This window comes from Leguminivora glycinivorella, chromosome Z (genome assembly GCF_023078275.1).
Source record: "Leguminivora glycinivorella isolate SPB_JAAS2020 chromosome Z, LegGlyc_1.1, whole genome shotgun sequence".
Lineage (NCBI taxonomy): Eukaryota > Metazoa > Arthropoda > Insecta > Lepidoptera > Tortricidae > Leguminivora > Leguminivora glycinivorella.
In genome coordinates, this window is record NC_062998.1 from 53044706 (window position 1) to 53057291 (window position 12586).

The 12586-nt window shown below is 39.3% G+C and overlaps 1 protein-coding gene across 1 annotated transcript in view; it reads right to left on the bottom strand.

The window, feature by feature from the left end:
* The window catches only part of LOC125241875, a 108274-nt gene that overhangs the window by 8131 nt on the left and 87557 nt on the right, over positions 1-12586 (bottom strand). Inside the window, exons 7-10 of the mRNA XM_048150560.1 lie at positions 11033-11244; positions 10270-10446; positions 9915-10094; positions 7-186 (exon numbers count right to left, since the gene is read on the bottom strand). Of these exons, the coding sequence (XP_048006517.1) occupies positions 7-186; positions 9915-10094; positions 10270-10446; positions 11033-11244 (749 nt within the window). The remainder of the gene's footprint in view (positions 1-6; positions 187-9914; positions 10095-10269; positions 10447-11032; positions 11245-12586) is intronic.

Below are 12586 nucleotides of genomic sequence, written 5' to 3' on the forward strand. Positions count from 1 at the left end.
ACTCACGCTGGCACGTCGGCGGCCGCTGGTCCCAGACGCCGCTCGCGAGACAGCTGGCGCGGCGCGCGCCCACAAGCCGGAGCCCGCGGCCGCACGCGTACTCTGCCACCGCGCCGAATACTGACGCGTTGTGCGACAGCGTTACGCGCCCGTTCGGGATTTGCGGTGGTGGCTCGCAGTGGACCACTGTAAAGGTAGTAAATTGTTTTAATGGCCATCTTTACGTGTTGGTTGTGGCATTTGAAATGTTACTCGTCAATTCCTGCGTACTGTTATATGCAGCGCCAGCATTAGAATGTAGGTAACACGTGTGAACTACTTACGCCGCATCGTTTACGTCATTGCATTATTTTATAAAAGCATGTATCTAAGAAAATTAGGCTAGTCTAGTGAGTAACGTCTAGCTGTTTAATTAGCTCTTAAAATCCTTGTAATATTTAGTGGTGTTGTACGGTATAATAAATAAGTGGTGTAAATTGAATTTTGAGTTTTGTTTGGAAGAGACTCCCCCGGAAGCTGCCCTATAACAAATTGGTGGCAGCGGTGGGATAACGCAAAGAGACAACTCGTAGAGTCGCGTCGCGTTATTCCGAATCCAAGGCCAGCTTCCAGATCGACGGTTAGTCTCAGCCTCTCGCTGAGCCCGCATCATAACGAGATCGACGGTCAGCCTTAGCATCTCCGCCAAGCCCGCATCTCAGCCCCGGATCGACGGTCAGCCTCAGCATCCTTGCTGAGCCCGCATTCGGAACACCCCCGTTCAGCCCACACCAGGTCGACGATCAGCCTCGTACACAGACGAGCCCGCACCACACCTAACGCAACGCTTCACGGCAAAACCTCAAAGCATCCAGTTACTGACATCGCCAAGGATGTTCCTGCGCCTAATCATCTTCCTGTGAGTCAATTTCATTATTATCAGTGAAAGTACTTAAGTTTCAAAAGAAAACCAAGTTCAAGTGAATAAGTGCTCAACGTATACTCGCCGTTAAACTTAATTTTACATAATTTAATTAGTACTTATACCTATATCTATAATTTAAGACTTACACCTGTTGTCCTGTACATGCATAACTAACTTTAATGTCATTAGTGAAAGAAGAACAATCTGAGGACAAATTCAAGTCTGAAAAATCGAGTTCGTTTTCCACAGATAGTTCATCTGACACCGAAAACGAAATTAAACAAGTTCCAGAAATTTCCAAAATCAAAATGAGTGACAAAGTAACTCTATCTGTTTTGACCAAATTCATCAAACCCTATAACGGGGATCGCGAATCACTTCCGGCGTTTTTAACAAATTGCGAAAACGCCATAAGCCTAGCCAGTACAGAACAACAGAATGTATTATGTAAATATATTGTGTCACAATTAGAAGGCAAAGCTCAACTAGCGTGTTGCCTAAAAACCTTCACATCATGGGCCGAAATAAAATCCTTTCTTAAAACTACATTTGGTGAAAAGAAACATTCCATACATTTACTTTTAGAACTTCAAAAATGTAAGCAACTTATTACTGAATCAGTCACAGATTATTCGCTGCGCGTCGAGTCATGTTTAACTAGAATTTTAGCCGATATTCAATACTCTTGTCAAGATGCAAAACAACTGCCGGGTCGCATAGCCGCCATGGAAGATCTTGCCCTTAATACCTTCCTTCTCGGTCTAAACCCCGATTTCTCACACATTGTCCGAAGTCAAAACCCTTCTACCCTTAATGAAGGAATCAGTTACGCGATTGAGGAAGAAAAGATATTTAATCTTAACCGTAGCACTCCTAAAACACCTAAAACATGCAACGTCTGTCGCAAACCGGGCCATACCTCATCTGAATGTTTCCATTCTAAAAAGGAACGTTATTCCTACTACATAAAACCTCGTCAGCATCCCGATTCTTTCAACAGGCCCCCTACAAACTCAGATTATTCTCCAAATCAATTCCCAAATAAACCAAAGGTCTGTGCCTATTGTAAAAATGTAGGACATACAATAAATGAGTGTCGCAAGAGACAATACATTAATAATATGCGCCTTAACGGCGGCGGCGCTTCAAATTTCGCGTCAGCAGCTAATGCCGGTGCTCAAAGTTCAAACACACCGGGTAACCAGGTCAATACGCATTATTGCGAAGTGCAATTAGAAACTAATTATGATGATCATTTAAACTAAATAAGATCCCGGTCGCGTGTCTGCCGAGATCACCTTCATTAAAGGACACGACCACTGTCTCTCGCTGTTTCCCAAATTTGTATACCAATCTCACATCTCCTGAAAATCGGAGTCTTACTATTCCTTATTCATCTCAACCACATAGAATGCAGTTGAGTCATATTAAATCCAATACTAAGCCTACATCTCCACAAATTCGGAGTCCTACTATTCCTTATTCATCTCAACCACATATAATGCAGTTGAGTCATACTAAATCCAATACCAAACCTACATCTCCACAAATTCGGAGTCCTACTATTCCTTATTCATCTCAACCACATATAATGCAGTTGAGTCATACTAAATCCAATACCAAACCTACATCTCCACAAATTCGGAGTCCTACTATTCCTTATTCATCTCAACCACATATAATGCAGTTGAGTCATACTAAATCCAATGCTAAGCTTACATCTCCACAAATTCGGAGTCCTACTATTCCTTGTTCATCTCAACATTCTCAACCACACAGACTGCAGTTGAGTCGTTCTAAATCTCATGACAATCTCACACCTCCTTCCAAAGGGAGTCCTACTTCCCAGTCTCTATTGAACCTTAACGTAAACAAACTAAGCCCTTCCTCATCTTTAGAATCAATACCTAAACTATCTCTCACTGAATCAAGCACAAAAATGCCCACCGAGTCTAAGAAAGAACCTGCCCCTGCTCTTCACGATACCGTATCTGAAATACCATGCTACGAAATTCATTCATTGAAAAAGGGGATATCTTTGCCTTACACATACTTGACGATGTCTGACTCTGAACAACCTCTCTGTTTCCTTATCGACACAGGCGCTAGTGTCAGTATTATAAAATACTCCAGTTTCAAAGAAAAACCATGCCTTTCCTCTGAGATTATTAAACTTAAAGGAATAAACGACACAGACTCTTATTGTGAAACACTAGGGTCCTCACAATTACAATTCCCTCTCCTAGATGATACTATTTCATACAAGTTTCACGTCATTAAAGACGAAGTCAATCTCAAATATGACGGCATTATAGGTAACGATTTCCTAAAATTCTTCACATGCAACATAGATTATAGAACTAACACTCTGTCCCTACAGGGCCACACTTTACAAATCCATTTTAATCAACAATCTTACATAATCCCAGCTCGATCCGAAGGCGTAATAGAATGTGTTATTTCCAATCCAGATTCTGAACTCGCGGGTATCAAAGAGGGCCTCATTTTAGATCACAAGCTCAAAGACGGTGTTTACTTAGCCAATTGTATAGTTACTATAAAATGCAACAAACGCGCCAACGTATCTATTTTAAATACTACCGACTCTTCCATCGAAATTAAAGAATGTAATGTCACTATTACTCCAATAGATTACTCCGCTCTTATGAGTGACTCATCAGAACACACTACTTGTGTAAACAATGTAACCTCAGGTCAGTCCAATCGTATTCAGCGCGTGTTAGACCTCATACGTCACGAACATTTGAACCCAGAAGAGAGAAAGTCACTACTACAATGTTGCAGTAAATACGCAGATATATTTTACCTCGAAGGGGATTCCTTGACTCATACCCCAGCTCTGAAACATTCCATCAACACAGGCAACGCTGCGCCTATCAATGCTAAGTCCTACAGGTTCCCAGAATGTCATCGACAAGAAGTTGATAAGCAAATTAAGAAAATGCTAGACCAAAACATTATCAAACCCTCTATATCTCCCTGGAGTGCACCAGTCTGGATCGTCCCTAAAAAAATCGACGCCTCAGGTCAAAGAAAATGGCGCATCGTAATCGATTACAGGCGCCTGAATGACGTCACGGTAACCGAAGTTTATCCAATTCCACTTATAACTGATATCCTTGATCAATTAGGAAAATCTAAATACTTTTCGACATTAGACCTCGTTTCCGGTTTTCACCAAATTCCAATGGACCCTGCTGACTCAGCGAAAACAGGCTTTACGATTCTCAACCCCAGTGGAATATCAGGCCATTTCCAATTTAATAGAATGCCCTTCGGTCTCAAAAACGCACCTTCTACCTTCCAACGACTTATGAACCTCGTCCTTTCAGGCCTACAAGGCCTACACTGCTACATATACTTAGATGACTGTATCATATACTCACATGACCTCGAGAGTCATATCCAAAAACTTCATCTCGTCTTCGACAGATTCCGAGAATATAATCTAAAATTGCAACCCGATAAGTGTGAATTTCTCCGACGCGAAGTGACGTACTTAGGTCATATAATCACCGACAAAGGCGTGCAACCTAACCCCGATAAAGTTAGGGTTGTCACTCAATTCCCTGTTCCGCGAAACGCTAAAGAAGTAAAATCTTTTCTTGGATTAGTTGGATACTACCGCAGATTTATAGACAACTTTTCTCAAATAACTAAACCACTTACCTCCCTTCTAAAGAAAGATGTTACATTTAATTGGACTTCAGAACAAGATCTTTCATTTAATCATCTCAAAGAAAAACTAACTACAGCACCTCTACTCCAATACCCTGACTTTTCACAACCTTTTGTAGTTACGACTGACGCAAGTAACAGTTCAGTCGGTGCCGTGCTTTCACAAGGTCCTATAGGAAAGGACCTTCCCATCGCGTATGCGTCCCGTACGATGAATAAGGCGGAATGTAATTACTCTACTACCGAAAAGGAACTCTTAGCTATAATCTTTGCAGTAAAATGTTTCCGTCCGTATTTATACGGAAACAAATTCAAAATTGTCACCGATCACCGACCACTCACATGGCTTTTTAATGTGAAAGATCCGGGAAGCAGACTTATACGCTGGAGGCTAAAATTAGAAGAATATAATTATGAAGTTATTTACAAGCAAGGCAAACTTAATTCCAATGCTGACGCCCTATCTCGCATCCCGGTACATGCTATAACCCGAAACCAAATTGCAAACACACCTAACCAAGATACTTATGAACAATATTCTAAAAAGCAATTTATTAACGCTACTGGGCAAAATAACACTAAAATTGAAGAGCATTCTGAAAACTTATTGCGGTCTAAAATTAATTCAATCGCATGTCCTACCTCACTAGACTTTGACCCCTCTATGCCGAACCTCGAAGAAATATTAAACAATTTACCAAACCAAGGCGAATTACGTAACTCCGAACGCGAACCCTATACTGTACTGCCATTTCCCAATAACGAAAAGACTTACTATTTCTTATTCACAAAAATAAATCACTACGAGGAAACAAATTATAAATCTATTTTTAACCTGCTCATGTCCTTACGAGATATCATTTTACAAAACAATCCCACACTCACCGACTTAGCGATATCAGATTTCACAGAGCCATTCACAAAAATCTCTTACAGCAAAATATATAACATGATTTCCTTTATCTTCCATAATACAAACATAAAAATACACATATACAAGAACAAAACGATATACCCTACCCCAGCCGAAGTCCCTCAAATTCTTAAAGAAAATCACGATTCCACCATCGCCGGACACCCCGGAATGAACCGTATGCTTAATCGAATAAAAGCCTCGTACTATTGGAAAACAATGCGCATGGACATCGAAAATTACGTTAAATCCTGTAAACTATGTCAAATCAATAAGCCACTAAGAAAATGCAATAAGGCACCTATGGTGATAACTTCGTCCAGTACACAACCATTTGAACGTTTAGCACTCGACATAGTAGGTCCCCTTCCGGAAGCCGGACCTCAGAAATTCAAATTTATCTTAACCATCCAAGATGATCTCACCAAATTCTCATGCGCATACCCACAAGTCACAGCTACAAGTGAAGAAGTAGCTCGTAGCCTTGTACATTTCATGGCCCTATTCGGTATCCCAAAAATGGTTTTAACCGATCTCGGCACCTGTTTCACTTCTGACCTTTTTAAACAGATTAACAATATCTTTAAGATAAAATCACTTTTTTCTACACCCTATCACCCACAGACAAACGGTGCCCTTGAACGAAATAACGGGACCTTGAAAGAATATTTGAAATCGTTTGTGAATGAAAATCAGAATGATTGGCACTGCTATATATTTACAGCTATTCTTTGCTACAACACCACTCCTCATAGTGTAACTCAATACACACCTTACGAACTTCTCTACGGACACAAACCTCATATTCCTAATTCTCTGTATGAAACAAGTGATAATCTGACTTACAATGAGTATGTACGAGCCCTTCAATATCGTATGCGCTTTAGCCGTGAAAAAGCCTTAGAGCATATCCTTAAAAGCAAAGAAATTTCTAAACAATATTACGACTCTCCATCTCGCGAAATATCGTATAAAACTGGTGACCTTGTTTATTTAAAACAACATCATAGACTTCGCAAGGCCCTATCCCCAGTGTGGAAAGGCCCTTACAAAATAATTAAAGTCAATAACAAACGTAACGTCACTCTTTGTATTAACCGCCGGCATACCAAGTATCATGTTAATGAAATTAAACCCGCTCATCCCTAATTAAACGATGACTTTTACTCTCTTTCCAGAACCCTTTTCCGAAGATGCTCCGCTGGAAGCAAAATAACACCGATTCTTCAGAGCCCAGGAATATATTTTGACCCCTCAACCACCGTACACTTCTTTCACGATTCTTGGAATGTCGTAACTCACACAAACCTTATCTCTTTAAGTCCCCATTTAGAAAGTATTGAACGACTTCTCAATAAAACTACTACTTTATGTAACCGAATTAACTTGACCTCTCTATTCGACTGCACCGATATAGCAACTTCCACACAAATATTACTGGAATCGAATTATGCAAAGTCTTCATCATTGTACCATTTACTACCTCATGACGTAACCCGTAACAGAACCAGGAAATCTCTAGAATTTGGAGGCGAAATTCTAAAGATCTTCTTTGGCACTCTAGACGCCGACGATGCCCGAAAATATGATGGAGCAATTGAAAATTGTCAAAAAAACGAACATGAAATTTTCCGCCTTATGAAAGACAATATACACATCGTCAAATCCAGCATAAATACATTCAACTCAACCATATCTAAATTAAATGCAAACGAATTAAAAATAAACATCCAACTTGACCACATGAACCGAGCCTTGGCTCAAGTTACAATGATAAATGAACAGCTGACTTATATGTCGCGCGTCAACAACCTAGTAAATGTAATAGAGAGTTCATTGATTGCGGCATCCAATTACCTAGATTCTGTCTTGAATGCAATTTTATTTTCCAAAACGAATATTTTACACCCCTCAGTCCTCTCACCCTTTAACTTATATCAGGAATTATTAAAAAATAATATCAATTTTAATCATAACTTGAATTTTCCTGTTCCAATAACTTTAGAAAACATACACACTATAATTGACATTTCTAAGTTAACTACTTACTATTTTAACCGAAAGCTAGTTTCTGTTTTAAGTATCCCATTGATTTATCCCGAAAAATACACCGTTTATAAAGCTCTCCCTCTGCCTATACCTCACGAAGTAGAAAATCCTAACACTTTCTCTCTCATACACCCTACTAGTTCTTTCATGGCGATAACCGATGATAAGTTACATTACGCACTATTTGAAAATCTAGATACATGTACCACAGTCAGTAGCGAATATTCCATTTGCCCGTTAATAACTATTTACTCTAGCATAAACAACCCATGTTGTGAAACACGACTTTTTACCGAAGTATCGAAATCTTTACCCAAAGAATGTGACTCTAAATTGATTTTTGGCAATGTAGACATTTGGCATGTCCTAAATAACAACAAATGGATATTTGTACAATCAAAACCATGCCACCTCACTGTAAAATGTAATGATAACATTGAAGAACACCCTATATTTGGCACTGGTATTTTAAAATTAACAGACGATTGTACTGGATACTCTAAAACTGTCAGATTGCTCCCAAGTACATCTAAAAATGTATTTATCCCGAATAATATGCGTTCAGATTTCAATATCATAGAAGATGACTGCTGTAAGAAAAGAAAGTTCAATAATACATTACCTTTACTAACACCCATCTCCCTCAGCAATATAAATCTTGACTCTTTAAAATCCGCATCTCATAAACTAGACAGTTTAGAAAATGATATAGATAACTTACAGCAGCAATCTCACCTTGTGAAATATGGTACATACTATTCTAGTGCTACTTTATCTTTAGTTGGTTTTATGATGCTATACTTTATATTTAAGTGTTTCAAGTGTTATTATTTTAATGGTAATCATAAGCGTTCAGCATCTAAATGTTGTATTCAAATATTTAACCAGCGTAATAATGAAAGCAGAAGTAAAACTCATAATAATGTTAACTCCATCGAAATGACAGAAAGTTCCGAAGACGAAAATAAATCTGTAAAATCTTTACCTACTTTCCGAGATAAACCTCGAACTAATGAAGTGAAATTTAATTCCTCCCGAAATGTGCATAACTTTTAAATGCCGAACGCAACTTAGAATAACTACTTAGATTATCTGATAAGTTTAAACTTTGTACTCAGCTTCATCTATTTGAGATAAAGCTTCGTCTTATCGGGGGGGCTGTTATATGCAGCGCCAGCATTAGAATGTAGGTAACACGTGTGAACTACTTACGCCGCATCGTTTACGTCATTGCATTATTTTATAAAAGCATGTATCTAAGAAAATTAGGCTAGTCTAGTGAGTAACGTCTAGCTGTTTAATTAGCTCTTAAAATCCTTGTAATATTTAGTGGTGTTGTACGGTATAATAAATAAGTGGTGTAAATTGAATTTTGAGTTTTGTTTGGAAGAGACTCCCCCGGAAGCTGCCTTATAACAAAACAAAAATTTTCTGATTCTGTGATTATGATATCCAAAAGCGGTACCTATGTACAGACAGGCAGAGGGTTTCATTCCGTCATCTATTAAATATAAGGTTATACCATCCCTTACATTAAAATGCGACCGCTTAAGAACGCGCATACACTACACCACACATAGTTGGCGTTGGCCAAACAATCTTACGTGAGTCACATGATTTTACAGTTCAATATAAACACTACATTTTTGCGTCGGCTTTTTCACACGGAACCTCGAATTCCAAGCTCAGTTCACACATAACATTCTTAATCTCGTGTCACCAAAACTTTCTCTTAATTACTAACATTACAGAGATGCCATCGGCCGCGTTGCGTTAAGTCACTATCTAGATCTTAGCGTCTGGGGGCTGGGAACTAAGCATGCGAAGCCGTGATAACAAAACTTCACAACAACATAGTATACCTTTGAATGCTACTGGATAACGCTGGTAGCCTAAGAGCGAGCGACTTTCAAGGCGGAGGTCGCGGGCTCGAACCCTATAGTTTGTACCTATGAGTTTAGTCGTAACATAAATACATAAATATTGGGGGACACCAGTGAAAGAATTATCCTTTAACTCCTAACCATTGAGGAGTTGACCTTCCATCATCAGCTAATCCACATAAAATTACTACCATCAGGCGTAAAATACTGGTGTACCTTTGAAAAATACACTAAAAACGTAACATGTGCCTATAACATTTGACAGGGTTCCATGGATTTCTTCCAGATCCATCATCAGACCCCAACTTGGTGCCAATGGGACCATCTCGTGGTTATCCCCATTCGATAAAAAAAAATGAAAATCGGTTCACGATTCTCGAAGATATCGCGTAACACACATACAAAAAAAAACGGTCAGTCGATTGAGAACCTCCTCCTTTTTTTTAGGTCGGTTAAAAAGTCTTACCATCGCATCGCGGCGGGGGTCCATTCCACCTCTCATCGATATCGCAGACGAGTCGCGACCTGCCCACCATCTCGTGGCCCTCGTTACATTCGTATTGCACATGTGACAGGTACGACACGGAGTCATTCAGGAGCGTGTACGAACCGTGAGCGATCTCAGCTGGATAGCCGCATTCGATTCCTGGAATTGAAAATGGATTTTCATGAGCAAAGGCTTAAATAAAATTAATTAGAATTTCATCACCCCCTTTCTGCCCGTGGGTGTCGTAGAAGGCGACTGTGGGATATGGGGTAAAAAGGCTAGTTTCCTACTAGTCAAATCCGCGCATGGTATTCACCCCTTTAATTTTACTCACGTTTGCAAACAGGCGGGAACTCCGTGTAAAACCCGGTGTCGAGACACGTACGGACAGTCGGTCCGACGAGCAGATGACCAGGATCGCATGAGTACTGAACAGCAGCGCCCACTTCGAAGGAGTCCGTACTCATAGTGGAGTTGGGCGGCTGCTCGGGACGCCCGCAGGCCTTCGGCTCTGAGGAAGAGAAGGGTGGTGAAAATGCGCAGGCCTTATGAGGCGGCCCAGTGCTACGTTTGACCCTTTATTTTAAACATATTTTGTAAAGTAATTTGGATGATTTTGCCTACTTATATGAGCCATCTTAAGTAAAGTCATATTTGAAAATATAAGTAATATAATGCCAATGGTAGAAATAAATATTCGCCGGTATGTCAGCAAATTCGCAAATGCAGCATAAAAAATACATTCATCAGCAAAATAAATAAAAGCAAGGCAAAATTACATCGTTAAAATAGTTAACTATACTTAATATAACGCGGCATCTTTAACCTTTTTGAAATGTACGAAGATGTGTGAAAATTGACGATTTTGGCTATAGTTTACCACCAAAATATATACTCGTAGTTAGAGTCTGTTCAGAAAGTGAAGAGTTGTGAAATGTATTGGATCCCACTAGTCTTAACTTTTCGAGCAGACTAGTAACGTGAGTTTCACCAAAAAGTATTTTACATCATCTCCCTTTGACTGCCAAAAACATCAACCTTCGTGCACTCCAGGTCCACAACTTCTCCACATAGCAGTTTAATTCCAAAAAACTTACGGTGCTGGCAGATAAAATTCAGCTTAGCCTGGCAGTCGGTGTCAGCCCAAAGCCATCCCTTGCTGCCATCGAACCTCGCACAGCCCTCGCCGCCAGCCGGGACGCTGTTCCAGAAGGACACTGTGACGTCATTGCCGTTCACCCACTTCCAGTTGTTCGGGTCCTGAGGGTCACGGACGGCCCCCATCCAGTACTGGCTGCTGCTGTCACTCCTGAAAGATTTTTAGGGTTATAGGTGCTGAGATATAATAGATCACCCATACTAATATTATATTATACATGGGAAAGTGTGTGTGTCTGTTTATTTGTCCGTCTTTCACGGCAAAACCGAGCGAAGAATTGTCGTGCTTTTTTGTGGAGATAGTTACGTGGATAGTGCATAGGCTGCTTTATCTCTTTCTAACCACCACTTTCCTAAAATGGAAGGGTGGGGGATTTTTATGAAAAGCTAGTTAGGTATGCGATAAAAAAGAGACCATGAGGCCGGGATCGAACCGGATTTTTGACAACAGACACTACTAAGTGTCTAAGTGTATCGTTGCTTTCTCGTAGATTAAAATATAAATATATTTCTATAAATTCATTAATTAGGTAGGTACTAAAGGTTACAAAATGGAATCCAAATCTTTCATATACTTATAACTATAAGTATTCTTAAATAAATAACAGCTAAAAGTAACATATATGTCGCTTAACTTCAAAAGTGGGTAAATCCATTTTGCTTGGATAAAAGTGGGTAAATCCATTCTGCTTGGATAAAAGTGAGTAAATCCATTCTGCTTTAAAAGTGGGTAAATCCATTCTGCTGCTCTGATTTACCCAAGTTTGAATTTAAGCGACACATATTACCGTAAGCGTTTGTGCAAAAGCTTCAATACACGGTGTAAAATGAGGGAACCGAAAGATTTTATTTTATTTTTATTTTTTATTACATTGTACATGGAAAACCAACAGCTGAAGTTATCAATACAATCCAAAATATAATTACAAAGCCAATTTACAGGTTCTCACTTATAAATTTAACTACGCATTTAACTACGCATTTCGGAGGGCAAAATAAAGATCAAATGTGTATATGTATTCGCAAGATGCTTACGACAGACAAATTATGCATTCTACCAAACAGTTTTTTTTTTAGTATGAATAGGTAGACGATTGACCACGATCACACCTGGTGGTAAGTGATGATGCGGTCTACGGTGGAGCACGCTTACCTATGAGATGTCTATAAAAGTATAATATAATACACGTAACACAGTTAATAAGAAGACACACTGGAACGTCAAAACAATTTTTGCCACTGCAACTGTGATTTGACAATAACAGCATACATTATAGTGGAGCTATCTAGCGTCATAAAATGGCAGTTTGGTTCCTTATTAAAAGAAAAAACAAACAAGTCGCATAAGCCACTTCGCCAGTGCGGCAAAAATATTCGCAGAAGTCAATTTGGCAACATATTAGTAATCACAAAAAGAAATAACATAAATCGAAATCTACTTAACTTAATATAAACTTAAATAACAACGCCTTTAAGGTTTTAAATTATAATGG